Below are 14,635 nucleotides of genomic sequence, written 5' to 3' on the forward strand. Positions count from 1 at the left end.
TTCCACCTTCCACGTAAGAAGGTGTAATAATAATACCAGCATGTGTTTTGTAAGTCATAAAATTGACTAGTAAGGCTTCTTAAGGTAATCATAACATGCTGGCAAGTCTGATGGCCTCCAACTCTGTCCCAAAACATTTACCTCTATGGGAGTTCCACAACATGGGCAGCTCTTTGAGTTCTTCTCTAGCCACTCCTTACTTTCCATCTCTTCCAGTGCCTTCTGAATCACTCTCTTACCATACCTTTGATCCAAAAGTCTTTTATTAGCCTCATCTGCTTGCAGGTATTCATTTCGTAAGTCCATTAATTTCTCTACAAAGTGAAATGGAAAATTAACTTTTATATAACTTTGTAATGCTGACTAAAAATCATTAAAAATGGCTATAATCTTCGACTATTCAATAATGTTATTCCTAGAAGTTTATAAGGAAATAATCCAAAGTCATACGCATGGAGATGCATATAACAATGGCAAAAAAAATTAAATTTCTAAGGAAATAATTATGTTTGGAAGAGCCATTTAATGACATAATATTCAATTATTAAAAATATAATTAGGTTCGCTACAACCCAATTAAAACGCTCATCACAGAATCCAGAAAAAAAGTATAATTATGTTATAACCCAGTAAAAATTATACATGCACAAATGATAATAAATGGAAAGGAATCCCCCAACTAGAAAAGATGTATCTGCTAAAAATGGAAGAATAAGATAGGCTATCTTTTTCCTTTGATTTTGATTTCTTAATGTTGGTATGTTTATGCAGTTAAAGACTGACTTATCTAGAAGACACAAAGGTTGAAACAGACATTGATTTTTCCACTAAGTCAGCACCATTCACTCTTTGATAATGAAGAGGCCTACCAAATACAAAGGCACCTTTGGCCTAAGGGCAAAGACTACCTCTTCAATTCTGTGTAAAAAAAAAAAAAAAAAAAATCAGTGAATAAAACTTACCACTCAATTCTCACCCTGTACTATGCTTTGCTACAGGTGCTGAAAAGTTTTCCCTTGATACTCTTCAATCTGGCTTCTACTGCTCTATCAACAGGTAACCAATCCCAAAGGTTTTACTTGCAGACAAAAGGCTTTTGTTCATAATTCTATTACCTTAATTTTTCAACACAATTAATTAAAGAGTTTTCTCAACAATGTTCTAGTTATTTTATCAGTTTACTTTCCTCACATTATCTGGAAGTCTATCTCCCTTTTAAAGCAAAAGACATCTCCTGATATAGAATCCAATATCCTATCTCCACTCTTTGCTTTCGCCTGTGAATTCTTTCTCTGTGTAGTGCATTCCCACAGCTCCATCACCTCTACTTCAGTGTAGCAGTGAAGCAATGTAAATCTCATCCCTCTAATAATTCAATGCATTTTTGTGTTCCTAGGCATCTTAAGGACAAAGGTTATATTGCTTTAGTCTTCTCAAAATAAAAAAATTGTTAGTATTTCATACTTTATATAATATATACATACAAAGAGAGAGAGAGATTCCTAATTTTGCTAAAGCCCTGAGTCTATCTTCAATTTCTTCCCTGAATGCTGTGAAACACCTGAAATGTACTGTCGACTTTTAATGAAAAGGTTACAGAAGTCTAAAGTAAAGACTTATATTATACTTTGCTAAGTTCTCTATCCCATGTGGCCTTACCTTCTACAAGATGCTGCCTGAGGCAACTGAAATTAGCTACTCACTCTTTCCTCTCATGCTACTTTCTTGGAAATAATGACAGTCTGCTAACATTAGCAAGTAATAATTACAATAATAATAGCATTAATAATTATTATTTTTCTTTTTCCTTTTTTTTTTTTGAGACAGGGTCCCACTCTGTCCCCCAGGCTGGAGTACAGTGGCACAGTCTGGCTCACTGCAGCCTCTACCTCCTGGGGTCAAGAGATCCTCCCGCCTCAGCAACCTGAGTGGCTGAGACTACAGATGTGTGCCACCACACCTCGTTAATTTTTGTATTTTTTTGTAGACACGGGGTTTTGCCATGGTGTCAAACTCCTGGACTCAAGCAATCCGCTCACCTTGGCCTCCCAAAGTGCTGAGATTACAGAGGTGAGCCACTATGCTCAGCCCCATTCTGCATTTTACATGTATTAGCCCACTGTCTCTCAAACTATTTATGGTAAAGGGCCAGTTTTTTTTTCTCTAATATGTCAAAGATCAACACTTTTATAAGATATAATCAGGTTTGCTTGATTTAATTTTTTTAGAGGCAGAGTCTCACTATGTTGCCCAAGCTAGTCTCAACCGAGGCTCAAAAGATCCTCCTGCTGTAGCCTTCTGAATAGCTAGAACTACAGGTGTGCACCACCACAGTCAGCTAACAATCAACTATTAGAAAAATGAAAAAAAGTCTAAATTTTTATTAGATTTGACATAAAATTATGTGAAATCACTATAAAAGTTTCTAACCCTCTCAATTTCTATCTCATTATAGACCAGTGTAACAAATATAACAATTTTGAATAGCATGATATTAGTTCCCTTCATCCTTAGAATAACCCCGTGAAGTTATTGTTATCTGCTCTAGCTGCAATTTTGTGAAGTAGCTGTTATCATTATCCCTGTCAGTCTGAAAAAGTCTAAGCCACCAAAGTCCAGTTAAATCGACGTTAAGGGCCTGATTTATGATTCCTTATCTAGACTGTAAATGGCAAACACATTTCACTCCTGTGTCTACTTCATCAGAGGGTAGTTTTCCGAAGTGCCATGTTGAGGAAGATTCTGAGGCCTCTCTGGCTCAAGGAGAAAGCATTTGATGACTAGTCAAACACATGTGCCATGGAGACAAGAATGGCAGCTTAGATGCCCTGCATTGGCCATCCAGGATATACATTATTCCATGTTCGTATATAGAATTTCCCGTGCCATTCCGTCTCCTGGAATGTTCCTCCCTGGTATCTGCATGGTTTTTCCTACCTCCTTCAAGTCTTTACTTAAACCATTTTGCCAGTGAGGCCTCCCGTTTTCCCTAACTAAAATCCCAAATCCCCTCTCCTTCAGAACATTTCATATACTGTCCTTGCTTTATTTCTTCTGCCTCTTCAGCACTTACCACCACCTAATATCCTTATTTTGTTTTCCTGTTTCCCCTAGTAGAATGTAAATTCCATGAAGGCAGAGATTTTGTCTCTTCTGGTCACTACTACAGCCCCAAGGCCTGAGATAGTCACTGACACAGAAATATCTGCTAAATGAATACTTCTAAATTGAAGAATGAAGTCATAAGGCCCTGGCAGGAGAGTGAAATGTGGGGGAGAGACTGGGGATGGGGGTTTGGGCTCACAGTTAAAACATACCTGCAGTCACCTTACAAGGAGAGACCCCATGGTAGGTCAACCTGCACAAAGTACAGAAGGCAAAATTGCAGCTGGAGCAGATACCCATGGTGCAGCCAGGCTCCTGCATCACAGGCAGCTGGCAGCACGGCCGGGGGCAGTACACCACATCTGCCATCAGGTCCAAGGAGGACTGGAGGAGAAGGCGGTCATAACGGGCAAATAACTCTGCTTCCACTAACTCTTTGACCTGGAGGGAAATACAAAACACCATAGGTTTGATGATTCCACAACCAGTTCTGAACCTGAGGAGATTCTTAGGATGCTAGTATAAACCAGATGGGCACATAAATTAAAACCTCTCTTTCACTTCAAAAGCAGACCAAGTATATTTTGACTGAGATGACAATTATAGGGGTCTACACATTTGTTAAAACTAAGCAAAGTGTTCAATTTATTTTATATTTTAGTTTTATTTCTTTAGAGATGGGGTCTTACTCTGTCATCCAGACTGGAGTGCAGTGGTGCAATCATAGCTCACTGCAGCCTTGAACTCCTGGGCTCAAGTGATTCTCTACCTCAGCTTCCCAAGTAGCTAGGACAACAGGTACTTGCTGTCATGCCTGATTTTTTTTTTTTTTTAAGACATGGAGTCATGCTATTTTGCACAGGCTGGTTTTAAACCCTAGCCTCAAGCAATCCTCCTATCTTGGCCTCCCAAAGTGCTGGGATTATAGGTGTAAGCTACCATGCTAGCCTTGTGTGATTTAAATGTGTAGTTTATTTTAAGTAAAATTATGCTTTAATAAGAAAACAAAAAACTGGCCAGGCGCAGTGGCTCACGCTTGTAATCCCAACACTTTGGGAGGCCGAAGCGGGAGGATCACTTGAGGTCAGGAGTTCAAGAGCAGCCTGGCCAACGTGGTGAAACCCCGTCTCTACTAAAAATACAAAAAAAATTAGCCGGGCATAGTGGCGGGTTCCTGTAATCCCAGCTACTTGGGAGGCTGGGGCAGGAAATCACTTGAACCTTGGAGGCAGAGGCTGCCGTGAGCTGAGATCGTGCCCCTGCACTCCAGCCTGGGTGACACAGCAAGACTCCGTCTCAAACAAAACAAAACAACAACAACAACAAAACCTAAGTAGGCTGTACTTATGCTGAAGTCTATAAAAAAGTTGGTTAATCTTTCTAAGAGATGTCCCCTTCAGATCCCAACCTCACACAAGGATAAGCTAGTGATTCCCCAAGGTTTATGGGATCCTAGCAGATATACAAAGTAAATTATCACAATTACTTAATAACTACTTTAACACTCATCCTTGCCCATTGCAAGGCCAAAGGAAGCATTCCATTTGCTTAAGCAGTAGACTAAGACCATAGCATTCTTAATGGATACAGCAAAACAACTTGTGGGCTGGCTCCAAGGCCTCACACTGCCCCATGAGCCCTATCAAGGAAGTTCCTGAGATGATATCTCCATTTATGGAAGAGAATTAGGAGGCAACCATCAGCAGGGTAAACAGTTACCTGACCAGGAGTGGCCACCGAAGGGCACTTTGGTTCTGGGCAGTTGAGGCATTGAACCTGGCCATCTCTGATCTGGATTTCAAAGTAGTCCTTCAGACAGGCTTTGCAGTACACATGCCTGCACTCCAAGAAGTACATGCATTCACTACCCAGCTTCTCACAGAAACAGATATTGCACAGGAACAATTTACTATTAAAGCATTTTATCTGCTGAGCTTGATCAAAGTCCAAGATTTCCTGGATCAGATTTGACAGTGATTCCACATCCTGCACAGCTCTCTCATCCACAATTTCCTCTTGGTCTACATCACATCCAGCAGCTCCTCCAAAATCTAGCTCTGTGTTGGGAGAAGCTTGAGCTGTCCTTCTCTGCACTTTTTTCTGAGAACCAATCTTGAGCTCAAAAGGAGAGACAATATTCAAGTATGCTAGGGTCTCTTCCTTAAGAAATTGCATCCAGGCAAACAGGACCACGCTGCCACGGTGTTCTTCCCATAGGTTGTCTAAGTGCTTGCATAGAGCAGATAGCTATGAGAAAACACATGAAGATGTTGGTGAGTTTAGAAAGATGATGCTGCTGCCAACTCCTGGTTTCCCTAGAAATCTTTTCCACTTGCAAGTTAGGCCCTTATTCTAACACTATTTTTTACTGCTGTGATACACTGTGCTACAAAACAGTACAAACATTCTTAATGGAGCACTTCTTAAACTATTCGGCAGCATGAGCCAGAGTAGAACACAAAGTCAGAAGCAAGAAGTACCACGAGAACAAGAGAAATAGCAAGACTCCATAAGGTAGAGAAATAGCTGTACATTTTAGCTACTGAAATGGAAGACTTTTTTCTGTTCTTTAATCTTTTAGTACTGCTATATACCTCATGTAGGACGAAGAGATCTAGTTCTAAAAATAAACTATTTTTCTTCCATTAGGAGTCCTAGCCCTGTTGGTATCCTAGAATAATGGTTAGAAAAAGAATAGTTTAAAAATACTATCCAAGTTTTAAAATTAATTCTTTTAGTTTTATCAAAAAGTCAACTCATCTGAAACAATCACTAACAGAATTCAACCTCAGAGTCCTTGTTCAGATTTACAAGCTGCTTTTAACTAAGCAATCTGGGCTTATATCAGATCCTGGTTAATGGAGGGAGGCTGCCTGATATTGAACCTGGTCCTAATCATAAGCCCTCAGCAAGGTTTGGCAGCCATAGAGAAAGCTTATGCTTCCTAAGCTAAGCAATCAAAGTTAAATTATTTGGAATTTTCCTCTTTAAAAGTGGTCTGTTCAATTTGAAAGGCAAATGTAAGAGGATTTTCCATTAGAAATATAAAATATTTGTAACTAGAGCACAGGAATTATAAGCAGCTTTTCTTTTTTAGGTAAACATCCAAAAATATGCCTTCCAGATGGCAAATATATTTTGTAAATTTAAATGGCAAATGAAAAGGGACCAGATTTTCTGTTTCTTACACTCTGTGTAGTGCCACTGACTAAACCCTGCATAGGTACTACCTTAAATACTTATTGATGAGTTAAAATTGAACTAATGATTTTTCACATTTGCATAAATATCTTTATAAATCAACCATGCTTTTGAGAAATCTGTTAAAATCTGTAAAATGTGATAAATACTAAAAGGGAAGCTCTGGGTGCTGTGTGAGCTACCAAGTGCTATGAAGAAGCCTTTCTCCAACCTCTTTTCTTCTCCAGTCCCTTCTCAAGAGAGGCAGCTAGGGCTGGGCATGGTGGCTCATGCCTGTAATCCCAGAACTCTGGGAGGCCAAGGTGGGTGGATCACCTGAGGTCAGGGGTTGGTGATCAGCCTGACCAACATGGTGAAACCCCATCTCTACTAAAAAATACAAAAAATTAGCCATGTGTGGTGGCTGGCACCTGTATTCCCAGGTACTCGGGAGGCTGAGGCAGGACAACCACTTGAACCCACTAGGCAGAGGTTGTAGTGAGCCAAGATTGCGCCCCTGTGCTCCAGCCTGGGTGACAGAGCAAGACTCCATCTCAAAAAAAAAAAAAAAAAAAAAGAGACAGAGAGAAAGGCAGCTGGAATGCATGTAAATGGAAGGGGGACAGGAAAGAGATTGTGCAAGTATATTGGGGGAGGAATAAGGAATAAAGTTTTAGAAAACTAAAACCACTTCCTTCTGTCTACCCACCCCAATTCAGAGAATGACAGCTCTATGTGTCAATTTCACTATTAACAGGTGAGAGTCATAATGCCAAGGAATCAGGGTACAGCAACAAACAAGAACTGAACCAAGAAGGAATATGAGACCAATTAAAATGTTAATTATATGCATAAACATTTATTTGATAAAGAATTCTACTGTAATTTTAGCTGTAACACATAAAACAACTCTCTTCCCCAGCACACACCCCTGCCCCCAAATCCAGCATTAAGTAGATGCTGGTTAGCTGGAATCTGAAACCACAACCACGCATCCAGCTAATCTGTCCCTGTTTTGTGCATGTGTGTGTGTGCATGCATGCACATGCGTGGATGTAAAGTATGAAAAGCTCTCTGGTGAAATAGGACTATGAAGATCTAAATAATTCAGCCAACTATCAGTGGCCTAAATGCCAAACAATCTTGATATTCCTGGACAAATCAACTGTCTTGCATCTGTTGCCTCTGGCACAGACATTAGAATGTAAAGTAATACTCCTTTTCATTCTACCTATATTATCCTTTTTAAAGTTTAATTTTGCTTTTAAACCGTAAGCTCAAGTTTGCAAAAGTACTCTCACTTAAAAGATTAGATTGGTGGATGGGGGAATGAAAACTATATGATCCAAAGAGAAAAACTAATGAGATATTCCTTGAGGTCAGCAACTCTGACAGCTTTTGTCTTTTTTTTTTTTCTTTTGAGACAGGGTCTCTCTGTCACCCAGGCTGGAGTGCAGTGGCTCAATCTTGGCTCACTGCAATCTCTGCCACCCAGGCTCAAGTGATCCTCCCACCTCAGCCTCCCAAGTAGCTGGGATTACAGGGATGCACCACCACACCTGGCTAATTTTTGTATTTTTTGTAGAAATTGGGTTTTGCCATGTTGCACAGGCTGAGCTTTTGTCTTAATACACATCAGTCTATCAGTCTTCATTATGACTTCTAGAAAAGCAGCTGCTGATTCATTATCTCTCCCAGAATGCTTTATATTATTTATATTTAGCTTCAAGTCATATTTATGTCTCAATCAAGAGTTGAGATTGTTACTAGAAAAGTATATATAACACAGAGGAAATGAGGTTCTTAACATAAGGCCTCAAGCCTTACTGAGATATCTACAGGAACTATACACATTTCTACTTGTATGCATTTATATCTATGTGATACCAGTTGACTGTTGTTACTAATACAGATTTTTACAAAGAAAATCAGTTATTGTATTTACTCAGAAAATTTGCTTATTATAACTACATTAGCTCAATTTTTAGTCCTAATTACAATGGAATCTTTCATTTAAGGAATGGATAAGAAACTAAGAAAAAAGTAGTATCAATATCTAAGGATAATGAGGAAGACCTCATAGTCTCCATTATAATACAGATTAAACAGGAAAATAGCAAGACAAGAAAAGAAATAATATATTGATTAAAAATTACTCCTACTACAATTCATGATTGTTTTAATTACTGCCATTCCTTTTTAAAACACCAAACATTTTCAATTTCTTAACATCAGGATTCACCAAGGCAAGGGAAAAAAATTACAAAATCAAAGCCATTTGTTTTTCATGCAGTGAATTCAAGATCATTAAGATAGTCTTCAATTAAAGATGATTTTTAAGTTTCTAAAAATGGATAGGAAAAATTAAGTTTCAAGTCTAACCTGAGTTGGTGACAGCCATTTGCCACTAAGTGTGAATGAAGGTGGGGAAGAGGATGGATAATCTGGTGGCAGTTCAAAGTTCAGCACAAGTGGAGGCAGAAAGCAAATGGTGTATTCAAAGCCACTATTCTGGAGACACTCATTTGAATTGCCTGAACCAAAAACAAAGATTAGAAAGGATCAGTTGATCAACACTTGAGTGTCCATTACTGCTGAGCAGCGCTCAAGAAAGACTTAATGCTTTAGTTGAGGGAATAATAACCCTCCCCCAAAGCCTTTCTATTTCCTAATTTTAACTTGGTAGCCACCACCTTAAAAAAAATCTTGTAAGCCCTTGAAAAATCTACTCAGCACCATGAAATGTATAATGAAAATACTACAACTTATTCTTGTATTCACTTCTGGGCACAATTCCTAACACTAATGACCAAGGAACACACAATGTTTGTTTTGTTGTGGTTTGGTTTACAGTAGATGATTAAAGACACAATCTAGAGAAAGGATGTTCATTTCCATTGAACAGCATGACCTACTTAGACCAGCATGTCCCACTTAGACCAGCATGTCCCAACTACCCACGAATCAGTTGGGAAAATATGTGCCAACATAATGATCTCAGGTTTGAGGATATGATATAGCACACAACACTCTCACAAAGTTTCATTTAAATTACCACACTTATGTTCCTTACTCAATCCCTTTACAGTAGAAACATTTTGAGAAAGTGTGCATCAAGGTCTTCTGTAAATGTCTGTATCAAAAGCAGTAGTTTTGTTTTTTCTGAAGAAAAGGTCACAGAGTAATAGCATGAGTCATATGTTTATAGTAGTTGAAATGATTCTGGAAACCAAATAGTATTAACCACCACCACTGTACTTGAAAATTTCTAAGTGTTTTCACATACATTCATTTTCTCTTTGATTATTGCTATGTAACAGCCAATAACTCATGGCTGATAAACTGCTAGTTAGCAGACTAGGATGTATGAAATATGCAGGATAATATCCCTCTTCAGTGATCAAAAAGGTAGAATCAAATTGAAAACTGCTTGCTCCTCATTGCAATTTTCATCTAAAACAGAAACATGCATTACATCTACAATACTACCACCTATCACTAATGCCTATAAACACAAAATGACAAATAGTTTAAGGTACACTAAGAAATAACGAATAATAGAAAAATCTGTTTAAGAAATTATTAACTAACCGCTCACAAATATCTTGAAATTCTGTGGCAAATCCAAATAGATCCTGGTTTCTCCACCTTGGACAGACTCTGCTTTTCTAAATTCATCTCCATCGTAAATACTTGCCAGGGCCAGCAATTCATCCTCCTGAGCTTCTCGATCTTCTGACGACATAAGGATCTGAAAACATTAAAATCAGTTAAGAACAGAAAATGCACAGAGGCTGGCCGGGTGTGGTGGCTCACACCTGTAATCCCAACACTTTGGGAGGCTGAGACGGGCGGATCACCTGAGGTCAGGAGTTTAAGACTAGCCTGGCCAACATGGTGAAACCCCATCTCTACTAAAAATACAAAAATTAGCCAGGCATGGTGGCAGGTGCCTGTAATCCCAGCTACTTGGGAGGCTGAGACAGGAGAATCGCTTGAACTGGGAGGTGGAGACTGCAGTGAGCCAACATCGCACCACTGCACTCCAGCCTGGGTGACAAGAGCAAAACTCCATCTTAAAAAGAAAAGAAAAGAAAAGAAAATGCACAGAGGTGGGAAAAGCTTAATGGCACAAACAACTGCAAAGAATTAATCGATATTCCAGCCTGGGTGAAAGAGCAAGACTCCGTCTCAAAAAAAAAAAAAAAAAAGAATTAATCGATATTATCACTTTTCTCCTAAACCAAAAATGACAGCCATATCTGGCATTCCATTAGTTTTGCAATATTAATAGTCTTTTTCAAAAGGGATGGTTGTGGTACTTCTAATCCCTGATCTTATCAGTTAGATATTTTAGAACTGAATTAGAGGAAAAAAAGCACAATTTGAAAATTTTCTTTGAAAAGGACAAATCACAAATTTACTTTGACTTGTCCACTGAACCTAGCAATGTGCCTGGCTCACAAAAGTGGTCAAAGGATATTACACTCCTTTCTTAAGTTAATTTGCCAGGCGTGGTGGCTCACGCCTGTAATCCCAACATTTTGGTAGGCCGAGGCAGGCAAATCACCTGTGGTCAGGAGTTCGAGACCAGCCTGGCCAACATGGTGAAACCCCATCTCTACTAAAAATACAAAAATTAGCTGGGTGTGGTGGCGCACCCCTGTAATCCCAGCTACTCGGGAGGTTGAGCCAGGAGAACTGCTTGAACCTGGGAGGCAGAGGTTGTAGTGAGCCGAGATTGCGCCACTGCACTCCAGCCTAGGCGACAGAGTGAGACTCTGTCTCAAAAAAAAGTAAATTTTTTAAATCTACAGGAATCTTTAGGGCAAATATTCTTAGCTTCAGCTCTATTGACATTTTGGAGTAAATAATTGTTGTCGGAGAGCCGTGTTGTGCATTATAGAATCTTAACAGCATCCCCTGGCTTTTACCCACTAGATACCCAATAGTGGCCCGCTTCCACCCACAAGAGCTATGACAACTGAAAATATCTAGCCAGGTGTGGTGGTGCTTGCCTGTGGTCCCAGCTACTTGGGGGGCTGACATGGGAGGATCGCTTGAGCCTGGGAGGTCAAGGCTGCAGTGAGCCATGATAGCACCACTGCACTCCAGCCTGAGTGACAAAGTGAGACCCTGTCTCAAAAAAAAAAAAAAAAAAATCTCCAAATAGCACCAAAAGTCCTGGGGCAGGATGGGGGTTGGAGGCAAAATTGCTCCCAGTTGAGAAAACAGTGCTTGAGGATGTTACAGGCATAGATATTATGGAAGAAAATTGGATAACTGAGCAAGCAGCAAAATAATATTAAATTTTTGAAATAACAGATTTCGTCAAATCCAAGTAGTCACCAATTTTAAGATTTACCATTATGACTCAAGAATATTTAAAAGATAATAATTTTAAGAAAGATTTACCATTATTTTAGGTAATACTAAGAATTTAGCTACAAGGCCCAGGCACAGTGGCTCAAGTCTTTAATCCCAGCACTTTGGGAGACCAAGGCAGGCAGATCACTTGAGGCCAAGAGTTCAAGACTAGCCTGGCCAACACAGCAAAACCCCATCTCTACTAAAAATACAAAAATTAGCCGGGCATGGTGGTACACACATGTAATCCCAGCTACTCGGTGGCTGAGGCATGAGACTAGAGAATCACTAGAATCCAGGAGGCAGAGGTTGCAGTGAGCTGAGATTGCACCACTGCATTCCAGCCTGGGCGACAGAGACAGATTCTGTCTCCAAAAAAAAAAAAAAAAAAGAAAGAAAGAAATTAGCTACAATTAAAGTATGAACTGGCTGGATATGGTGGCTCATGCCTGTAATCCCAGCACTTTGGGAAGCCAAGGCAGGAGGATCGCTTGAAGCCAGCAGTTTGAGATCAGCCCTGGCAACATTGCAAGATCCTGTCTCTATAAAAAATTAGCCAGGTGTGGTGGTGTGTGCCTGTAGTCCCAGCTACTCAGGAGACTGTGGCAGGAGGATCACTTGAGCCTTGGATGCTGAGGCTGCAGTGAGCCGTGTTTGCACCACTGCACTCCAGCCTGGGTGACAGAGCAAGACCTTGTCTCAAAAAATAAAGTATGAATCAATGTTTTTTAAAATAGCATCAACTGAAAGATACAGCAATTTCAGATAATTTAAATGTGGAAAAAATATGCAATGAGAATTTACAAAAATCACTTTAATAAAACAAAACTACCAGTCAATTAAAATATTGAACTACAATTGCATTTGCAAATATCCTCCTTCACAACTAAAATATTTTTAATTAAAATGTACATAAGTAAAAAGTTAGGATTTTTTACATTCTAAAAGGTCATACTATGAAATTAAAAATTATTTCATTTTCAAAAAACACTTTCTTTCTAGGAGATGTTAGTTCATGGCTCTGCTTAAACTGCATCCCTATCTAAGACACAATTACATGTTCTACTTGAGGTCAGTTAGTACCTGTTAATAACAATCAGAAGAAAAGGATATTAACACCGCAGTCTGTATTTCAGCTCAGAGTGAAGTTCATGCAAATCCCATTTATTCTCTGACTGGTGGAGCTGAGACTGCTGAAGCTGGATAAGAGGCCAAGATGTGGAAATCATACTACATATATTATGAAAATCCTGCCATCTGCAGAAAAGAAACACAAAAGATGGTGTTAGGACCCTCTCCAAATTAAAATTCTGAATTTCCATGATCACTGCTTAAGTCAAACATACCCTAACATACAGCCAATCCTAATCTACAGGTGCATGTTACTCTCCTAGGGCAGGCTAACTGAGCCATGTGGTTAAAGGAGTATTTGCATGTCCCCAGCAATGACTGAGGACTTTTTATCTGTCTGCCCTCAGCCATGGGAGGAGCTAAGGAGGAACACCAAGGTCATACGAGAGGACAGGACACCATGCCCCATAACAAACAACCTCTTCAGTTTGTTTTTTGTTTTGTTTTTTCTCCTTTCCTCTTCTGTTTCTTGTATTCCTTCATTTGCCATTCCCCTCCAGTTTTTCCTCTCTTGCTCATGAATTAATCCTGCCAGTGGCACTCAAGGTTAATTTTGGTAACAGAAAAATACTTAAACAAAACAAGAGTACACAAACACAAACTTTTAAGTTTTATTCTAAATGCTTTAGAGCCAGGCTTCTTCACTGGGGTGAGGGGAAAAGTGAGTATGGTCTATAGATGGGTTATGGAGAATCCTATCAACACCCTAAAATTATATGCAAAAATACTAGATACAAAACCATAATTAAAAACCAGATTCTCGGATGTGTAACTCCCAAATGAGATAAGAATGAGATTCAGAATCAATTTACATTTATTGAGCACCTACTATGTACTGTATTAGGTCCTTTCACATTGTCTTATTTTGCTAGGTGGGAGTATATGGTGCTAATTGAATTAAGCTTTTTGTTTCTTCCTGTTAAAACATTTGCAAATGGGATAAGAGATTCATTTATGCAGTTTATGGTTTTAGGTTAGTGTTCTCCATCTGACTGCACATTAGAATCTCCTGAGGAGCTGTTTTTTAAAATCTCAATACCCAGGCCACACCCTAGAACAATTAATTCAGGCCTCAGTAGTTTTCCAAGTTCTCCAGGTGATTCCAATATGCCGCCAGGGCTAAGAACTTCTACTCCAAGCAGTGTTTCAACAGTTCCTCATGACCTACCCTACAAGATTTCAGCTTGTGAAGCTGTCACTTGGAATCCAGTACCTCAATTCAGGTTGCTAACCCCCATTTCCTTCCTATTCTATCCATTTGGACCTCGGGTGTCCTGGTCTGGGTTCAGCTCGCCACTCGGCGTACGGAGTCGTTTGGGCGACTGCCCAAAAACAGGAGCAGGCCCAAGGCTAGCTATCAGCCCCAGCGCTGGGATCAGAGGGCGCAATGCGGGCGTGTGAGCTGCTGGCCAGCCTGGGGCGTCCCGAAGGAGCAGGGCCCACACCTTCTCCTTCCTCCTCAGCGTCCCGCAGGGAGTCCCGGCCAGCCGGGCTGCGGACGCCCGGTCCCAGGTTTGAGGGACTGAGGCCCGCTGCACAGTCCCGCTCCAGTCCCCTTCTCTGCCTGGCGCGCCCAGAGAGCTATCCCCACAGTACCTTCTGGGAGCCCGGCAGTGCCGAACCCCAAACTTCCGCCCTCCGCCCTTGCCCGGGGCCCCCTCACCGTCGCCAGCCGACCAGGCCTAGAGACGCCCTGCTCAACCGGCGCGCCGCCTCTTCCGTTCTCGGTAGCTGTCAGCTGAGCCAGGCGGATCCCGCTGGTGCGGCCGCCGGCGTAGGGAGGACTCTGCGCAGCCGCGGTGGTCGCCCCTGTCTCTCGGGCGCCTCCCACAGGCCCAAGGCGGCGCTGCCG

The 14,635-nt window shown here is 40.6% G+C and overlaps 1 protein-coding gene across 6 annotated transcripts in view; it reads right to left on the reverse strand.

The window, feature by feature from the left end:
* Positions 1–14,635, reverse strand: part of RNF14 (ring finger protein 14) — a 43,616-nt gene that overhangs the window by 7,830 nt on the left and 21,151 nt on the right. For 2 of the 6 annotated variants that reach the window (XM_055285842.2, XM_055285844.2), the window contains 6 exons: positions 12,736–12,909; positions 9,877–10,036; positions 8,668–8,819; positions 4,825–5,352; positions 3,318–3,546; positions 142–314 (listed from right to left, as the gene is read on the reverse strand). In XM_055285842.2, coding sequence (XP_055141817.1) covers positions 142–314; positions 3,318–3,546; positions 4,825–5,352; positions 8,668–8,819; positions 9,877–10,030 — 1,236 coding nt within the window. In that variant the 5' untranslated portion in view covers positions 10,031–10,036; positions 12,736–12,909. Of the gene's footprint in view, positions 1–141; positions 315–3,317; positions 3,547–4,824; positions 5,353–8,667; positions 8,820–9,876; positions 10,037–12,735; positions 12,910–14,379; positions 14,560–14,635 lie in introns of those variants that run through there. The other 4 variants (XM_055285840.2, XM_063642720.1, XM_055285841.2 and 1 more) reach the window with 4 other exon arrangements.

This window comes from Symphalangus syndactylus, chromosome 7 (assembly GCF_028878055.3).
Source record: "Symphalangus syndactylus isolate Jambi chromosome 7, NHGRI_mSymSyn1-v2.1_pri, whole genome shotgun sequence".
Lineage (NCBI taxonomy): Eukaryota > Metazoa > Chordata > Mammalia > Primates > Hylobatidae > Symphalangus > Symphalangus syndactylus.